The sequence below is a fragment of the Oncorhynchus kisutch genome, linkage group LG8 (assembly GCF_002021735.2).
Source record: "Oncorhynchus kisutch isolate 150728-3 linkage group LG8, Okis_V2, whole genome shotgun sequence".
Taxonomy (NCBI): Eukaryota; Metazoa; Chordata; class Actinopteri; order Salmoniformes; family Salmonidae; genus Oncorhynchus; species Oncorhynchus kisutch.
In genome coordinates this window covers 72,375,797-72,396,421 of record NC_034181.2, presented here as the reverse complement: position 1 = coordinate 72,396,421, position 20,625 = coordinate 72,375,797, and the positions used below count along the sequence as shown (strand labels likewise).

Below are 20,625 nucleotides of genomic sequence, written 5' to 3'. Positions count from 1 at the left end.
GGTGTGGCGTGGGGCTGACAGTATCCATCAACGTAGGCCAATCTGCTGACTGCCGGGCCAGATGAAGGTATTCATTAGGGCAGGAGCGCAGCGCTCACTCAGACACGACAGCCAGTGTCTGCGCCCCGGGATCGCTCGCTCTAATTTACGATGCCCCCCGTGCCATTACTCTGCCACTGACACTGATTCAGCAATTTATATACTGGCATGCATGCATACGGGCAGAGGTGAGCCTCTTACGAGGAGGGGGACACAACACGGCCCGCCACCCTGACACCAGCGCCAGGAAACAAACCACTTCAATCAGTTCATTAGAGATGAAGCCCGTGAAGCCCTGGGTTCTGGTTCGCTAGGCGGAAGACGAGGAGGAGAACTTCTTCTCCAGTTCGTATCTGCACCAGCAAGCCATGAAAGGGAAATCTATGGCTCTTCTAAACAGCATTATAACATCCTGGTGGCTTTGTGTGAGTGTGGAACGGAGTGTTGACGGGCTAAGCAGACCCAGATTCAGAACCAGACTCAGGGCTGAGGGCTCTGTCTGTCAGTGTTGGGACTTGGAGCTGAGAGCAGAAATGAGCCTGACCCTGGGCTAGAAGGCGGGTGCTAAGAGCCGCATGATGCCACCACTCCATGGGGACAGAGGACCGCATCCGTCCCTGCCACAGTGCTTGTGTATGGTCACATGGGAGGTCCCTGCCGCCCTCTCAGCAGCAGCAGCCACTGAGGGAGCTGGCAGCAGCAGCAGGGCCTAAAGCTCACCAAGCATCACCCCACAACGGTAACATGCAATTTACAACAATGCTGTTTTCTCTCCAATAAAACACCCAACACTGTTCTGACATTTACAAACAAGCATTAATTGATTTTTGGGGGAGGAGCAGCACGTTCGGGAAGCAGTTAGTTAGGTGTGTGATTGTATAAATAAATACAGATGTTTAGCAGTGACAGGGCAACCCCCAGGGTTGGGGCTGGGGAGGGGGGGGGGGGGGGGGGGGGGGGAGGGGGGGAACAGGGGAGGGCTGCTTAATCAAATTTATTGTGATTCATGAGGCCTGCAGCTCAATGTGACGGAGCGATATGAGAATCTGCTTTTAATTTGTTTCTCCCACAGACACTGAAGATGAGCAGCATGGATTTCAGAGAGAGACAGAGAGGGAGAAGGAGAGAGAGGGAGAGAGAGAGAGAGCGAAAGAGGGGGGTAGGGCGAGAGAGAGAGACAGTGAGAGAGAGTGAGAGAGAAGGAGAGGGGGATAGAGAGAGAAGGAGAGAGAGGGGGGGCAGGGAGAGAGAGGGAGAGAAGGAGAGGGAGAGAAGGATGGAGGGATAGAGAGAGAGAGAGAGAGATAGAAGGAGAGGGAGATGGAGAGGGAGATAGAGGGAGAGATAGAAGGAGAGGGAGAGAGAGAGAGGGGGGCAGGGAGAGAGAGAGATAGAGAGAAAGGGGGAGAGGGAGCGAGAATGAAGAGAGTGTTGTGAAGCCCAGCAGCCTATGGCATCTGTGTGCTGCAGGTTCAGACTGGACCCTGTGCCGAGCAGAGCCAGAGGGCTGTGCTGCCCCCCCCCCCCCCTCGGCTTTGTTCTGAGGGCAACACCGACTGTCACCCTGGAATCTGCTCAGGAGGATCTGCCTCAGTGAGCAGGCAACAATCACTCCAACCTGCCAAGCCCTCCCTGCTCCCCGCCCAGTGGGATCAAATCAAACACCTCTCACTAAAGGTATTTACTGATGACAATAGGGCCTCTCCCTCCAAGGGTGGGGATCAGCCCACATGCAGTGTATGGACAGATATGACACATGCAGTGTATGGACAGATATGACACATGCAGTGTATGGACAGATATGACACATGCAGTGTATGGACAGATATGACACATGCAGTGTATGGACAGATATGACACATGCAGTGTATGGACAGATATGACACATGCAGTGTATGGACAGATATGACACATGCAGTGTATGGACAGATATGGCACATGCAGTGTATGGACAGATATGGCACATGCAGTGTATGGACAGATATGACACATGCAGTGTATGGACAGATATGACACATGCAGTGTATGGACAGATATGGCACATGCAGTGTATGGACAGATATGACACATGCAGTGTATGGACAGATATGACACATGCAGTGTATGGACAGATATGACACATGCAGTGTATGGACAGATATGACACATGCAGTGCTCAGTGCCTCTATTCAAGCCGTGGTTCATAGTCCGCTAATTAAACAATAACATGCCAGTTGGATGCTTTGAATTCTTCCATTTCTATGTGTGTGTAAAGGAACTAACAGCTGACATGTTAGCACTTGCATGCCACAGTATAGCTCTTACTTTTGCCTCCTCCATCTCCTCTCACATGCTATCAGCCTTAAAGTGGGGCAAGGTGCATTCCTGTTCACATCTCACTATTCCGGTATGAATCCATAAAACCTGGGCAACCTGGGCTGACATGCAAAACCAACTCCTCGTCCTAACAGACTATGGGAATGACACACACAGGCATACGCACACTAATCTCCAAGGATAGGCCTATATGAATAAAACAGAACTATTGGAAATCAAACGTGAACTGTATAAAGGGAATTGTCTGAATTGTCTGAATCAAGTAAATGTTTGCAAATGTAATGTTTTATCCCTTCATCAAAGACCATTTGAATTCATTGTTTTGGGAATCAACCAACTTGAAAAAGGGACACCCTAATTGATCTAATATATTACAGTTGTAACTGATATGTCTAAACCACCTAGTTTGAGCTCGAACAAATAGCCTCCTATTTATTTCTCCTTGGCTGATATTGTGCTGTGTGTTCAGATGAACTCTGTTTCCTGCCTCCCTGCATCTCTCAACGCCCCCTTTGTTCTCCCAGGACCATCTCTGGCGGAGACGCTTTAGACAAACACACAACCCGCGTGCCATACTACTTCTACAAAGCCATATGTGAATGAAAAAAGAGGCTGGGTTGAGGCCTTTTGTGGTATTTGTTAATGTTTGTCATCTGAGCTTAAAAAGACCTAATGACTTTGCGGTGAGCTGATGCATGTGGCTCGTGGCTTTCCAAAATGAAGGAAATTCTATCTATTCCCATACCACGCCACTATTTTCCAATGGCCCTCGTTAGAACTTTGGCAGCTGTTAATTGGGTTGCTGCATGCTTTGCAAATATTAGTTTAAGCAACCTAAAGCTTTCTGTGAACTGCAGCGAGGCCTGCTGTACAGTGGTCTTCTGAATAACAGTGTTTCTCCTCTGCAGGGAGATTGACCCCTGACCTGACAGACCTACAGTCACTAGGTAGCAGCTACAGCCTGTTCAGGTATATTCAGATACTAGCAGTAGTTTTCCTCATATTGGGGAGCAGAAAGGTGTCTGCAGTACACTCTGTGCTGCTGTGGAATACCGTGTTGCAGGACAAAAAGTCCCTGCTTTAAAATAATGATCCATATTTACATGTGGTACCTGGCTCTCCCTCAAGGAATCACTCAACCGGGTAAGCGGTTGAAAATGCTGTTGACAGCTATGATTATTTGAAAATGGCAAATAATTAAAGTAAACAATGATAATAATCTTATTATAATTGTTATATCCTATCCATTCTCATAGTAAACATGCATGTTCTTAGATTTGCTCAACATAATGCCTCCAAACAAGAACCTCAAAAGTAAACACGGATCTTGTTCTCCAAAGTAAACAGATTGCGGTTGTAAAAAGACGCTTTAATGTGGTGGGCATCATGTTAAAACCCTGTTCACATCATTCATCTGGTGGTGCTGTTGAAACAGACAGATATATTTGTGGAGATAGATGAAATGGTGACTGTGTTGGTGAGCTATGTGAATGTCTCTGGCTTCTAGCCACCACTCTCTCTCTCCCCCTGGGAAGAGGACCTCCGTGGGCCCTGCCTCTCCTCTCCTCTCCTCCCTGCCTCCTCCTAATCCACAGCCCGCTGGGAACTCACTTCCCAGAGGCGTCTGGCGCTGGCCCTTCCCTCGGCCCTGCAGAGGACATAAAAGGACACAACTGATCCCTGACGACAGGGGCTTGTGCGCGCCTTGCTCCTGTTCTGACTCCACAGTAGCCACAGAAGAAAGGTTCCCACTGGGGTAACTGGGAGAGACTGGGGACCTAGAGAACATCTGCCCTGAGGGCCAGAGGGGTGGGACAGAGTCTGCTGCGGTGACAACGTGGGAACTATCCCTCTATGGCCACTAACTGCACCTCTAATCCTGAATTTATGGGTGTGATGTGAAAGCAGACATGACAAGTAATTTATGTTTCAGTTCTTTGACTTTGTCAACAAGCAGGTTTATGTGAGGTAGACCATACAATTTGTGAAACGTTGTGTGTTGTGATGATTTTGTTGGGAATGTTGGGAAATGGAGAAATTGGTGGGAAATGTTTTAAACGGGCTTTTAGAAGGGATCTAAAGAGGCGAGTGCTCTTGTAGTGTCCTGAGAAATATCTCTCCCTCCATCTTGAGAATGTTGCAGCTATTAAAGGTGAGCCTGATTCATTTTCCCTCTGCTCGGGGCTCTGAAGTGCCATGGAAACTGACACAAATATTTACGTCAGACAAACATTGGCGCATCGAGGCATTCCTCGCCACTGTTTACGCTCCAGGCCCACAAAGGGAGATGGCGCTTTGTCACACGGGTGCTACACGAATTTACACCTCTGTGCCCAGGACCTCAAACAAGTGCAGCGGCAGCCGGGGCCAGGCCTGGAGAAGGGCCAGCTTTGTCCTCAGGCACCCTGTCCTCCCCTCACTTACCTGTGAAAACCAGGGAGCACTGGGCGCCTTCAAACACCACTATCCCCCCAACCCAGCTCCCCCTGGTCTACTGCTCTGGCAGTCCTCACCTCTCTCTGGTCCACTATAGGAACACACTGTGCACAGGGGGGAATGCAGGCAGCAGTCTGAAGAATTCACTGTTACATAGAACTGACTGGATGGCTTTTCAGCATGGGAAAAGGGAGAACTATAGGTGAGAAGTCTGTACTTACCATCCAGATCCTCTGGCCTGGTGAGGTCGATGACTCTGTGGCCAATTTTGCCATCCTCTCCCAGTTTGCTAAGGTGGTGACCAAGGCTCTCAAAGTGTGCCCGCTCCTACAGTACACAGAAACAGAGAGGAAAGAGAGAGAGAAACAATCAGGAATCTGAACAAACTGCTGCATATACAGTACATCTCTTTCCATATCAAGAGAATAGCTGATCAGTAGAATGACTGAATGAGTCATTTCTGAAACACATTATCTCTTTGAAATAACTGCTAGCTCTATTGTAGGGGCGCTCCTTTGACATGATGGAAGTGGATAGAGCTTGCCTTTATCATCCCTGCCTACATTCAGCAGATGCTATAATGTCTGACAGGAGGGAGGGAGGTAGAGACAGTAGGAGCCAGGGGTGCTGTAAATAGAGTTATAGAGGAACACTTTGGGGCCCTCTCTTTGCAGCGCTCAGGATTTCCGTCTGTCTGTCTGTCTGTCTGTCTGTCTGTCTGTCTGTCTGTCTGTCTGTCTGTCTGTCTGTCTGTCTGTCTGTCTGTCTGTCTGTCTGTCTGTCTGTCTGTCTGTCTGTCTGTCTGTCTGTCTGTCTGTCTGTCTGTCTGTCTGTCTGTCTGTCTGTCTGTCTGTCTGTCTGTCTGTCTGGTGCTAGCGCCCAGAGCTCAGCAGCCATCACGTATTCAGGGCTCATGCTTTATAGAACACACCGTGTTCTCCCCTTTGTCATGTCGCTTTATGCTCAGATTAAACTTGGCATCATGTTGTACTTGACGCACAATGAAACCCGTTCATTCCGCTCGCCTGTGACAATATTAAATGTCATGTCCGTGTGCATTTACAGAATAAAATAACAGCTTTCGAGGCCCTCTGAATAGTTGCTGCACATTACACTTAATGTATTATGCAGGGGGAGAGTGCCGACTGCTGCTCGCTCCATTGTTAAATGACCTAGTTCGGCAGTGAATGCGCAGGGCATTAGCACAGGGCTGTCTTCCTCTCTAAAGACTCAAGTAGGAGATGGACACTTTGACTCGGCATGACACAAATAATCTCTCCCCCTCGGATTCGCCTGGAAGACACTAAAAGCAGGCATGTTGCCAGGGTTCAGCCGAGAGCATTTGTTTTACTCCCAGGGTGAGCATTATATCTCTGCCAAAGGTGCACTATGTGTACCCCTCCTCTTCCTGTGTCTTTTCTGAGGTTGCCTATCACACGCAGTTTGTACAGACACTCAGGTGGGCTCCCTATACAATGCTAACAGCTCCCCTGCCACACACACAGACACCGACACCAACACACACATTAATCTTTCACTGTTTTCTGGGCTTTCACTCTTTTGTTTGTGTTCTTGTTTTCCACCCACATGGGAGCTTGTATACCTCTCTCCTATCAGAGAAAATATAATGTACCATTACACTTCAGTCACTGGAGGTTAATACAGAACATCACCTGCAATACAATGCTGTTTGATTTAGTTTCATAGAACATCCTGATCAAAAGTATTACTTCCAGAAAAAACAGACCGTTTTTCATTCATTTCTCAGAAAAAAAAAAATCCATTGTCAAATTACTGAAATGTTTTTTCTCTTTCAACTTCCCTTTCATTGGCCAAAAATACCTGAAAAGGATGACAAGAAGACAAATTGAGACATTTGAATTTCATCAAGTCTTCTCCATCATCCTGAGGCATTTCATTTATTCAATAACTATTCCTCAAAAAGAGAGAGTATGTCTGTGTGTGTGTGTGTGTGTGTGTGTCTGTCTGTGTGTGTGTGTGTGTCTGTGTGTGTGTGTGTGTCTCTGTGTGCATGTGTCTCTGTGTGTGTGTGTGTGTCTGTGTGTGTCTCTGTGTGTGTCTCTGTGTGTGTCTCTGTGTTTGAAAGACAGTGAGAGTGCTGCAATTTACCATCACGCTTCAAGGAGCCATCATTATGTATGGACATCTGAGTGATTCTGATCTACAATTAACCACCACCTGCTTATGGCCTGTGATTAGAGGCTGCCTATCTGCCTTGGCTTTGCTAACTTAAGTGTTTTCTAATTATGACATATGCGCTGGTCCCTGCTGGGCAGAAGGCGCTTTGTAAAGATAAGATAGAGCGCCATGCCTTCCCAGCGCCACGCTCCGTGTGAAGCGACACACACTGCTGTATTCATCACCCAGCCACATTATTGCACTTAATGAAAGAGGCTAGCGGCCCGATGACAAATTGATGGATGTGCGATTAGTCGGACGGGCAATGGCGGCCTGGGATGGGATGCTACATGGACAGTTCTCTCCTCTCTGCCTGGAGGGGGGAGGCTGGGAGGACTCAGCATTCTGGGGGAACTGTGTAATAAATTTGCTGTCTACCCTCCCACCCCCCACTCCACTGGCCCCTCCTGATCAATCAAGGCCTTTTATAAACTCATGATCATTAAGCATCATGTTGGGCTGAGGGGATGAGTAACAGGAGCCATCCATCAAAGACTTTCATTAACAACTAGCTCAGCGCTAAACTTCTCCTTTCTCCACCACAAAGTCCCAGTGATCACACAGAGGGGAGATCAGCTACCGCACCAGTCAGCTGGGGCCAGTGTTGAACAAGTTATTACCTCCACATCATTAAATATAATAGAACTTCTGTACATGCTGATGATACATGAACAATCATTGTTACATTGGCCTATAACAGGTTGCTTTAGGATGTGTTGTCTTATGTGAGTTATTGTATTCTTATGTATGCTGCTGTACTCTACTGTACTCTACTGTAGCTGGACAGTACTGTATGTGTCACCATCGTAGAAGGTGAGGACCAAAACGCAGCGTGGTTAGTATACATTCTTCTTTATTCTTCTTTATTGAAGAAAGAACATGAAGTAAACTGAACCAAAACAATAAACGACTGTGACGCTATAAGACTAATGTGCTAACATGCAACATTCATAGATATAGATAATCATCCACAAAGTACCCACAGAATATGGCTGCCTAAATATGGTTCCCAATCAGAGACAACGACAGACAGCTGCCTCTAATTGAGAACCAGTCTAGGCAACCATAGACATACAAACTACCTAGAAAGGAAACAGCCCCATAAACATACAAAACCCCTAGACAAGACTAAACACATACATCACCCATGTCACACCCTGACCTAACCAAAATAACAAGGAAAACAAAGAACACTAAGGTCAGGGTGTGACAGTATGTCAACTACAAGGTTTGAAAGAATTGTACAAATATGACTTTCTCTTTCCCTGTGTTGGCAATGCTAATGAACATTAGACAAAATCTGTGCAATATGCTACAATGAATTTCCATGACATTTTATATAGTATGTTTTATATACTTATTGCTTACAACCTTTATCATTTATATCCGTGCATTAGAATTGCAGTTATAATTAAGGAGATAAATTATATGCACAACATCAGGCTTTTTGTTTCAAGGCTTGAAAGTATTCAGTGAACTGATGCTACTTTACTACTCCTGCATCAAGTGCTGTGATAAATTAATGGCATTTTTATTATTTTATGATGTCATGAAATTTTTACTGATCACTCTGGCACAGAAGAACATGCAGGGACGATGGCCCTCCGTCCGTCCAGAGAGACGGTACAGTATGCTCACCACCGTCTGCCTGCTGCATGCCCACTATACAGGACATTTATAATGTACAGTAGTGAGGATGGCAAGAGCATCCTGTGATAATACTGTGATGAGAGAGAGAGAGAGAGAGAGAGAGAGAGAGAGAGAGAGAGAGGCAGGGAGTGAAATGTAGAAAGATAAAAAAACTTGATAGAATAAATACACAAGTGAAGGAGAGGCAGGGAATGAAGAAGAGAGAATATGAGAGAGGGCAGAGAGAGAGAATACAAAATATAAAATGGTACAAGTTGTTCCCCTCCCATTCTGAACACGGCCTCTGGCGAGCGAGAGGTCCTTCCCTCAAATGAGTTCAGCATGCAGCCTTCATCCCACATCTCAAATTATAGCGACGCGCTCCAAGCTCAAGTGGAAAAAAGCCACCCACAATAATCTCCTCCGCCCTGCCGAGTGCTCTTTTTGTCTCAAATTTGGTTACAAACACATTTTGTTCGATAGCAAATGGCTGCCTGGTGAAGTCATTCCATAGCCATAGAGAACAGAGCAGGGCGAGGGATGGCAGAGTCAGTGGAACTTCTTAGCTTAGCATTGGAGAAGTGTGGAACCCGAGAAGGCCCATGTCAGCACTGTGAAGAGGGCTTTAATCTGCCTGGCCACAGAACATGTGCAGGAGGCCCGCTTCTCTGCCCACAGCCACAGGGCGTATCCTGGGCCTGGGCAGCCCTGGCAGAGGCAGCTAGAGGCAGTGGTAAGGAAAGCAGAAGAAGAGGCAGAGAGAGGCAGGAGGCCCTGTGCATTGTGCCTGTGTCTACCCTATATTTACGCGTCACACTGACGCTCCACTCCTGCCCCTCTCCTTTATAAATAGCCTGGCCACCACCATATGGCCTTGGATTGTCTGCTCCATACAACTGTAAGATAATAAGGATTGGTAGCCTGTTTAAGGTCCGGCATTAAGGACAGCTGAAAACATTGTCTGGATTTAAGTGAAAACAAAGTTGAGAAGTCCTCCACTATTCTTCTGTTAAAGGGACTGCTTCTGTAAGATACTGAAAATCTTCACTTGAGTTGAAGCAGAGGATAATCAAGCAGGACAGGTGTGTAAACCTTGGAGTTTGATCATTTCCTTTTTTCAGTTGCCCAGGTGCACAGGGCTAAAACAGGGCTCCTCTCCTCTGTAACTATTCCCCAGGTCATTGCTGTAAATGAGAACGTGTTCTCAGTCAACTTACCTGGTAAAATAACGGATAAATAAATCAATAAAATACCTTGATAAAAAAAGACAACTGACAAAGGCCATAATATTCTGTTGAATAACTGTTATTGTCATGTCTGTGAAAGCAGGCCTCGCAGCATATGCTGCAGCTCAAACACCTGGTCTATGGGGAGGTGAAGCACACAGCTCTATGATCTGAGCACAATAGCAGGCTTTGTGTATCAGCTGTCACTCATCACAAAGGTCACATATGGCCCAGAGTAGAGACCTTGAGGGCCTAAACCTCTGCAATTTGCTCCCTGCCCTGACTAAGATGGAGACAAAGTGCTCTTTGAACATGAAGTGGTGTTACATCCCGTTTTCTCATCCCAATCTGTTTTGTATTTCAGTTGTAACCAATTGCAATGGTATTTACAATGTTGCAGCTCTCCAGTAGTTGGAACGCGCTTAAATAGTTTTGAACCATTTACGTCTTAAGCCCATCCAGTGGTGTGGTAAGCCAAGGGTTTCTTTCATGCAGCCTCTCTTTTCCCCTGCTCCCTGGGCCTCAGCACTGCACTGCTGGAGCTCCACAGGCCTCATCCCCGAAGGCAGGCACAGGATCACTCAGGCCATAGATGGACCACTGCCCTAGACATCCAGTCCCCTGAGTCCTCCAGCCTCTACTGACAGCACCAGGCTACCACCTCATTAAGAGAGCAGCACAGAGTAGCATCTTAGTTCAATTATGGAGCTGAACTGCTAACTGCTACCCCTAATCCGGGCTGGACGCCAGATAGAGTTTTTGGTTTGTTTTTAATGACAGAATATGCTATCAAACACCAGGCTGAGATGTTCTTCTATTTTTCTCTGGAAGGAGAACCAAGTCAGCCACACAAAACCTGACCTTTCAACTTAATTTGCAAATGGTGCATTTTATGCATTGCCATCTCTGCTCTGTGCTGTAAAGGCCTTTCTGACAGAGCTCTCCTGTGGTTTTTTATTCCACACTGGGTTGAGATCATTTGCTGTTGTATTTTTACGGGTTTCCAGCTCTCAATGACCCTGAACTGTTCACTGGCTCCTCCGGGGACCGTTAAGTTGGGCTCACATCTCTGCCTTATCAAACCCTCTGCTTACAATAACACAATACTACCATAACCACAACAATATGGAGAGTGAACTGAGTGACCTGGCAGACACAGGGGCCGTTATGTGCCCACTGTAACAATGCTGTAGCAGAGCACAACAGGCCCATTATGGCGTGTTCTCTCTCCCTAGTCTCTGTTGTACAGAGGCCCGGCCGACAGTGAGCGTGGCTCTCTCTGCAGGTCTAGAGCTCTGGGGCCAGTAACATTTTTGAGTGGCTGCAGTGCATTGGCAATTCCACATTTTACACCGCGACTACGGAAAATAAGGGAACTACCTCAGCCAACGGCCCAACCGGGATGCGGCCTTGATGTCTTTCTGGGGAAAGGGGAGACAGAGAGACAGAAAGACAGAAAGAGAGAAAAAGAGAAAGAGCGGGTGGCATTGTTTCAGTCCTGGCCTGGGACAGACGCCCACACACATCCACAACCTCATTCAGAGTCATAGACTATTTTTATTCCTTTGACAGATGTGAACAATAGGACAAAGCATTAATGTAAGCAATACTCAACAATGGCACTTGCTGGCTATGGCCAGTGACTGGGAGCAGAACATAATCTAATTTGGACGGCCAAACCCATGTATGCCAGGGATTTACATTGCAGCCAAAAAGCCTTGGTTGGCAATTTCCAAGACAGCAGTCGAAAAGCAGCAGAAAATTGCTTCCAGGGCTGCAGACCAGACAAGATTATATTCAAAGTCTTTGTGAGGGCTTTGCCTGAATAGGAACTCGGCACACACACAAACACACACACACACAAACACACACACACACACACACCCACATACACACACGCACATACACACACACACACACACACACACACACACACACACACACACACACACACACACACACACACACACACACACACACACACACACACACACACACACACACACACACACACACACACACGCACACACAGATTAGAGCGAGAAGAGCATTTCTACTACTTGCAAAAGGTTAGGAGTCAGGACTTTGTGGAACACCAGCAAAGCCCCATTTGAATATGTTCGGCTCTGAGCTGTATGACATGGGAAAGAGAATATTGTACTCATCAATAATGTAGGGAGGGGGGGGTGTCAGGGGGACAGGGGCAGTTCAATAGGTTAATACACTGGCCTTTCACCCTTTGATTTCAGTTTGGGAGATGTCAGCAGAGGAATATATTGTATCTCTACACACAGCCTCCAGTGAACAGCGGGTACTACCAGGACCAAGACAAGAGCTATGGGAATATCAACCAAGACAAGAGCTATGGGAATATCAACCAAGACAAGAGCTATGGGAATATCAACCAAGACAAGAGCTATGGGAATATCAACCAAGACAAGAGCTATGGGAATATCAACCAAGACAAGAGCTATGGGAATATTAACCAAGACAAGAGCTATGGGAATATCAACCAAGACACGAGCTATGGGAATATCAACCAAGACAAGAGCTATGGGAATATTAACCAATACACGAGCTATGGGAATATTAACCAAGACACGAGCTATGGGAATATTAACCAAGACAAGAGCTATGGGAATATCAACCAAGACACGAGCTATGGGAATATTAACCAAGACACGAGCTATGGGAATATCAACCAAGACAAGAGCTATGGCAATATCAACCAAGACAAGAGCTATAGGAATATCAACCAAGACAAGAGTTATAGGAATATCAACCAAGACAGGAGTTATAGGAATATCAACCAAGACAAGAGCTATTGGAATATCAACCAAGACAAGAGCTATAGGAATATCAACCAAGACAAGAGTTATAGGAATATCACCAATCTGTGAAACCTGAATCAGTGACTCTGTGGCCTGTTTTCTCCTGTATCTCAGTTCATACAGTATAGGACAAACTATGAAATCTTCAACCTGCAGATGAATACAACCAATCCTAACAGTTTTACCAGTTCTAGCTAGCTATGCTAATAGCAGGAGACAATTCCAGGAGTTGCAAATGGATCCTGTTGTATTTGACTGTACACATTCTCAGTTGTTCTAGATAAAAGCATCCACTGAGCAAATAAATAATGGAACAAAGTAATTGCCCTTTACAGACAATAATACCTTTAGATAAATATTTCAAAAAGGAACATTCTGAGTCTTGGAAAAGCTTTTATTGTACTGATGGGATATAGTAAAAAAGGACAAATAGAAAACAGTAAAGCATGAATATTTGACATGTCCTCAACAAGAAGGTAGATGACTAGTGAACTGTAGAATTAAAGGACATCTTCCACCTCAAAGGGCAGTAGTAAGGAGAGAGAGATGAGGAGGAACGAGAGAGAGAGGGGTGGAGGCAGTAGTAAGGAGAGAGAGATGAGGAGGAACGAGAGAGAGAGGGGGTGGAGGCAGTAGAAAGAGGCGAGAGAGAGAAAGATGAGAGAGAGAAGAGATGGAAAGAGAGAGTAAGAAGGGCCATATGAAGGGATCCCAGTAATAGGGTGAGAGAGGAGGAAGGGATGCATTGTGCTCCATGGACATACTTTGTATTAAAAGATGAATTGATCCATCTGTAAGCAGCACTTAGCCCCACTCTCCGGCTGGGTCGTTACACTGTGATAAATCAATATTTAATATCCCCCTCCAACAGCCACACTAGATGATTTTAACCTCTCCTTAATCCCATTTATGTTACTTTCCCTGAATCTTCATGTAAGCTTTCACTGTGATAAACTTCCAGACAGCCGACCGGGAGCACAGCTACTAAAGAGCCCAGAGTATTTATGTCAGGTGAGGCGCTTGGCTGAAATATTCATATTCTGAAACTGACCAAAGTGAAAGCTTTTATCTGGGCCGTCCGGGCCTGTGCAGACTGTTGGCTTGTATCAGGGGAAGGGAAGGCCACTCCGTGCTGTGCCTCCCCCTCCCCTTCCTTCTCTCCCTCCCGCTCTCCCTCCTTCCTAACCCTCCCTCCCTCCTTCCCTCCCAGGCTGAATGATGATCACTCATCTGGCTCACTTGTTAGAGTGTGTCCCAGCACTCAGCACACACACCATCCTGATAGGGACAGTGTCACTGGAACTGTCTTTATCTGCCTTTGGTCTTGGGATGGAGCCAAGCATGGCAACAGAAGACTGATCATATTCACTACCACATTGACCTCAGAGTTTCACATTGGAGTGTCTCTTTGGTATGACTGAGACAGCATGAAGAGCTGCTCCTCAGTCCCTCTCTAAGTAGCATCAGCACTTATAATTCAGTCATTCACCCACTCTTGGAAAAAATTGTTCCAAAAGGGTTCGCGGCTATCCCCATAGGATAACCTTTTCTGGTTCCAGGTAGAGCTCTTTCTGGTTCCATGTAGAACCCTCTGTGGAAAGGTTGAAGACAGTACCCTTCTTTCTAAGAGTGCAGGAGAGGTAGTGCCAAGGTTTCATGCTAACTCATTAGAGATGCAGCTACTTCTCCTAAACATAGCTGTGCTTCTGGAAAGCTGTCCTCTGACAGACCCAGGTGGGAGGATGGAGAGAGAGGCCAGGCACACGAAGGCTGACTGACTTCCCAAAAGAAGGAGTCTTTGTGGTGTGTACGGTTACCTAGGGCAACGCGATAACCCCAAAATACCAGTCATATTTTTAAACTGATAGCCCACCTAATTATAATCTGTTGTTCTTGGCTGTGTACTGTCAATGCTGTGATCTTGAACCACAAGCCTCCACAGTCTTACCTCGCTGTTACATTGACTCTTACATTGCACTGACTCTATGCACACACAATGGACTCTACCCACACACCCACAGATACTAACACTGACATTTCTATTCTTTATCTTTAACTCTGCATTGTTGGAAAAGGACCCGTAAATAAGCATTTCACTGTTAGTCTACACTCTCTGTCTCTCTCTCTGTCTCTCTCGCTCTCTCTGTCTCTCTTTCTGTTTCTCTCTCTGTCTCGCTCTCTGTCTTGCTCTTTGTCTCGCTCTCTGTCTTTCTCTCTATCTATCTCTCTATCCCTCTATCTCTCTCTGCCTCTCTCTCTGTCTCTCTCTCTCTCTGTCTCTCTCTCTGTCTCTCTGCCTCTCTCTCTGTCTCTCTCTCTCTGTCTCTCTCTCTGTCTCTCTGCCTCTCTCTCTGCCTCTCTCTCTGTCTCTCTCTCTGTCTCTCTCTCTGTCTCTCTCTCTGTCTCTCTCTCCTCAGAATGAGTACACAGACTGAAAGGGGTGGAGCAGAGGTGAGGAGTGATTGACAGCTTCATCCAAAAATGCCCCTCCCTGTTATAAATACACACAGCTTACCTGAGAGGATTGTTTAAACACAGGCTGAGTAGACAGGCCCATAATGCAGTCGAGACAAAAACTAAAGCCAATAAAAGAGGGGCAGAGAAAAGCAGTAAGCTCTACCTGCTAAGAAGAATGGAGGGGTAGGTGTTTGCTGCCTGTTGAAAACGGTTCCTTTCAGGGCATTGTTCACACACTGCATTCATATCATGTAGCAGCAGATTCTGGAGCTTGGCTCACCTTAGAGTCAGGGAGGTAGAGAACGCTACAGGGTCGTCCCACAGACACACCGACAGACACAGACAGAGACTGAGTGGAAACGGGAGATGGGAGTGTTAACGTTACTCTACGGGCCTCAGACTCACCCACTTAGTGGAGAACCAACAAAGACAGAGACACTGAGGAAGCGTGACTAGCTAACAGGAACAGTTATGATTGCGGGGTGTTAAGGTGTACAACCACAAAAAAATTGTAGTTTGAATTTTTTTTGAACGACACAACTCTGTGAGATGGGACTGAACTTTAAATACAAAAACAATACAAATGGTTTTATTGTCTGGTGGCATGGCAAGACAAGTTGATCCCACTGAGTTGTTAAGTTATTGGTCATGTCCCTTGACTTGACACACTTCAGTCTGAGCTCACTGCATTGCCACCTGCGTAGACACAGATTTACCCCTAAAACTAAATTAAAGAAGAAATCAAAATAGATATTCGTAGATTTTTTTACATATACATTGACCTAGTTGAATGTGTTGGTTAAAAGTGTCAGGTGTTGAAATATTAATGAAGCTCCGCTCCCAGTTCCTGCCTGCTCCTCACAGCCAACTGGCAATATGGCACCAATCAGAGGGAGGTGGGTATTTTTTTCTCTCCTTGATTGACTCATCGCTTGAAGATATTTTAAAAGGGAATCCCGGGGAGGGAAGTGTGTGTGCTCCTGGTACAAAGCACCCCTGTCCCATGTCGAGGGACGGAGAGGGCCGTATGTCTGCTTTAATTGGGCAGAGACATCAGAGTGTTAACCCGCACCGGGCAGCACCATGGTCCGTTCCTCTATCACCAACATCAACACACACGCATGCAAACACCATAACGCGCACACGCACACACACACACACACACAGCCATGCCAATATCAATCAAAACCACTACTCTGGACCAGCATTAAAGACAAACATCGGTCTGAAGAATTATATCTAAAAAATAAAATAGCGGAAATCACTTTACTAGTTGTGGTTTTGGGCTACTCACAATGTACTCAGTGAACCAGCTCTGTTGGTGAGGAAAAAAGAGGGAGGGAAGGAGAAAAGAGAGACAGAGAGAGAAGAGTGAATAAACAGAAAGCAACATATAGGAAGATAAATGGAAGAGAGGAGAAAAGGAATGAGAGAGAATGAGACAGAGAGCTGGATGGACAGACAGACGGAGGGGGTCAGGGATTCTGACCTTGTCAGCCCTGCTGCAGTTGTTGAGGCCCATGCCTGTGAGGGCAGAGAGCTTGGCCTCCATGCCCTGCTGGTGGTGCTGCAGCTGCTCTCTCTGGATCTGTTCTCTCATCTTCCTAGCCTCCTGGATGGCCTTCATCACCGCATCCTGGTCCCCGAACAGCGCTGTGGAGTTCAGGCTGGACAGGATGTCTGGGGAGGGAGTCACACCCAGTTAACCCACACACACAGTAGATACACATACACACTATTCATTTAGATTCACAGTGAATGAGCCCACTGACAGGTGTATGTGTGTGTGTGTGTGTGTGTGTGTGTGTGTGTGTGTGTGTGTGTGTGTGTGTGTGTGTGTGTGTGTGTGTGTGTGTGTGTGTGTGTGTGTGTGTGTGTGTGTGTGTGTGTGTGTGTGTGTGTGTGTGTGTGTGTGTATGTGTGTGTGCGTGTGTGCCTGTTTTAAAGACAGCGAGAGGCAGTAGACCGAGTCTGTTGACCTTCTTTGTGTAATTAACATCTCAAAGTTAGGTGAGGAGGGATGGCAGTTAAAGACACAGAAATAGAATAAAACAAACATGGGGTTCAAACCCCCAGTCTGAGCGGAACAGCGGAAATGCAGGCACTTTAATGAAAGACTGCATTTAATAACAGTTAGCAAAGGCTGAGTAGAAAGGCTTAACATGAGAGGGATGGTGAAACGTGAGACCTCTTAAAAACAAATCATGTGTTACAACATCCGCAGCTCTAGATTGCATGGTTTTTAATACCAAGGTTCCACCGAGATTAAGAGTTGCAATTGTGTCAACAGTTTTGTCTACAAGGATAAACGTCATTAACTTTTGGTTCATCCAGATAAAAAAATCAATCAAAGCCATTTTTACACCTTTGACAGTGTGAAATATTGTATGTTCAACTCCCATTATCTAAAGACAGAAAATAAAACCAACAAAATATCGAGCTTCAAACCTTTATCAATGTTATGGAATTATAATGATCTTTCAATGTGATCGAGGGGGTGCCAACTTCAAAACAGATTCAGTCAGTATGTATTGACTATTGGAGAGCCGGAGGTGAGATGCAGAGTGTGGCCAGTTCTTACCCAGAGAAGACCCACGGCCCATGCCTCCGAGGGGACTGGGGATGCCGCTCTTGGACAGGCTGTTGGGGCTGGTCTTGCTGCCTGTGAACAGGCTGTGTGTGGGGGATGTGGGGGACTTGACCAGCTCTGCCGTCTTGGGCCGGGCGGACAGGTTGAGAGGTTGCGTTCCCTCCTCCTTGTGGAGATGGGGTAAGGGAGCGGAGTGGAAGAGAGATAGAGAGAGAGAAACAGACAGAAACAGGGGGAGAGAGAAAGAGAGGGAGAGACAGCAGGAGAGAGAGGACACAGATGTGAATAAGGGCTCCTCCTATTGGAGGATGTGTGGCCTCCCAGACAACACTCTGCTCCTAGCTAATTACTAGTGTTCCTATCTGACCGTCCTCTGCTCCCCACCTCTCCCTTCCCCTTCTCTCCTCTCCCCTCTTCTATCCTTCTCTACTCTCCCCCTCTTTTCCTCTCCCCTCCTCTCTCATTATCTCTTCTCCTCTCCTCTCCTCATTCATCTGCTGGCACCGTGCCATCATGGCCGTCCTCACAGTTGCTGAGAGCCTTTGTTCACACTAATTAAATCTGATTTTTGCCTCCCTGTACATCTTCATCTGTTCTCCCTCTTCTCTGGTCTAAGAATGAATAATAACCACATTACAGAGATACATGGTGATGATTAAAGATGGTTGTAAGTAACAGTCATCAAACGTCAGTTGCGTTATCTAATTTATTAAGTTGTTTTCCAATTTCCTTTCTCATTTGCGGATACTGGTGTTAGTCATTTGTTTCATGTAATACTGCATCCAACAGTGTGTAATAAATGTATAACTGGTTTAGAATGCATTCTTTGTAAAGTTGTGTGAGTTAATGTGAGATGTCAGGTCACAGAAGGACATGTCTGCTGGGCTGGTTGCAGTACAGCACAGAGCAGCAGTACGGTGTGATTGAGGCTGATGGTGATCTGTGGTGTTCTCCAGGCCAGTGTCTAGGAGCTCTTGGAGAGGATACCTGCTACCTGACTGGATGGTACTGTAGGTATTACACACGTACCAATGGAGGAAAGTACCTGGGTGGGTGAAGTATAGCTCTACTGTCTCCTTGTGTATCTCTCTAGTGAAGTCTCTTCGCTGAGATTAGTCTGTATGCTGTTGTTAACAGTCTTTTTCAAAGCCCAAGTGTCTCCTTGTCCAAACATATGGCTGGCTCAGACACAGACTGCCTCAAGGCCTTGTTATTGCTGTGCCAATAACAGTTTGTCATCCAATGAAGCCAAAAGCTGACAAACAAAACTAACAGCAATCTAATTCTAACTAAAGATGAATACAGATGGGGCTTTGGGGACATATGTACTTTACATTAGTGTTTAATTATTGATAGTTCAAGCTCACAACCTTAGTGTTTAGAAGTATGATAAATACCCATAGAGCCCATTCAGAACAGCAACACAATGTCAAAATATCTGAGTGAAAAGACCTGTAGGATCTGTGTAGTGCCTCTTATCTAACAAACAGCCTTGATGACATAGATCCTATAAAGTGACAGGGTTTAGGAGACAGCTTGATACAGGCCCATGGATGAGCTCCCAGGAGGCTGTGTGCCTGGGGTCATGGGGGAGGTGTGGTGGGGTTGTGGGGGAGGACGTGTTTAGCTCCAGAGCTTGCATGCCAAAGAGAATACCAGAGAGAGAGAGAGAGAGAGAGAGCTGCACTACCATTCAATGACATGATTTAAGTCCTTTCACTATAGTGATATTAAGCTAAACTTTTCCAAATGGAGGCATGTTTCTGATTATGGCCTCACATGGTGAGAGGATGATGTATCTACTCTATGCTCCATACGGAGGTCTGGTGGATCCAGGCCATGCAGTAGCAGACCCTGCTCTCGGGTTTATTTACAAGACAATAAGAGTCATCCATCCTTTCTTTTCCCGTCACTTTTTAAACTGCATTTACATACGAGTGATTCTCTCTCTGTTCTACTGGTTTTGTTCCGTCATAATAAAAAAGGTTCTGCTGTTCCTTGTGATCTGAAACCATGTGTTCCACAAATTCTCTCACTTAGAGCGCCCACAGCCATAGCAACCATGTCCACAGAGTTCTGGTTGAGAGAGAGTGGGCCTTGTTAAAGGCCCACAGATTGATGGGCCGGTAAGAAGTTCGGCCCAGTAATAGCACAGAACACAGAACAGCAGCACCACTACCACTACTACCACTCATTTACTGAGTTATCAGCAGGCTAGGTCAAGAACCACTCCAGTACTTAGGCGGTGGGCTGTAGGTGGGTGAAGTGAGGGGTGAGAGGCGGGGCCTACCTTGACTTGAGTGATAGGGCTGGAGGATCTCTTGTCATTCTTCAGGCCGGAGGGGGAGATGGGCCCGCTGTTGTTGGGAGGCTGGGGGAGTGGCGGCATTTTGGCTCCAGGAGAGACCTGCATGCTGGCAAGCTGAGCGGCATACAGTTGCTGTAGAGAGGAGAAGAAGGAAACCCAAAAGTCATTAACATCCAAAGACAGACATTCAAAGCTCTCTCTCTCTCTCTCTCTCTCTCTCTCTCTCTCTCTCTCTCTCTCTCTCTCCCCCTCCCTCTCTCTCTCTCTCTCTCTCTCTCTCTCTCTCTCTCTCTCTCTCCATCTCTCTCTCTCTCTCTCTCTCCATCTCTCTCTCTCTCTCTCTCTCTCTCTCTCTCTCTCTCTCTCTCTCTGTGTGTTTCTATCTCTCTCTTTCACGTCGTCCTCTCTTTCCATGCCTGGCAGAGAACCTCCATCAAAGGTCTTTACTGTATATCAAAGCTTGAATCCAGGGAGAGACAGCAGCCTTAAAAACCACACAGCCATGGCTCTCATTCAGCACACTTGGAGCGCTCTTTTTCCACTCATCACAGAGAGAGGTTTTCAGACTCAACAGGAGAGAGACTGTTCTGCTTT

General features: G+C 46.4%; 1 protein-coding gene across 1 annotated transcript in view; it reads right to left on the bottom strand.

Annotated features, from left to right (window-relative positions):
* The window catches only part of LOC116374881 (transcription factor SOX-6), a 201,694-nt gene that overhangs the window by 12,929 nt on the left and 168,140 nt on the right, over positions 1-20,625 (bottom strand). Inside the window, exons 13-16 of the mRNA XM_031831135.1 lie at positions 20,014-20,163; positions 17,715-17,889; positions 16,623-16,813; positions 5,013-5,118 (exon numbers count right to left, since the gene is read on the bottom strand). Coding sequence (XP_031686995.1) covers positions 5,013-5,118; positions 16,623-16,813; positions 17,715-17,889; positions 20,014-20,163 — 622 coding nt within the window. The remainder of the gene's footprint in view (positions 1-5,012; positions 5,119-16,622; positions 16,814-17,714; positions 17,890-20,013; positions 20,164-20,625) is intronic.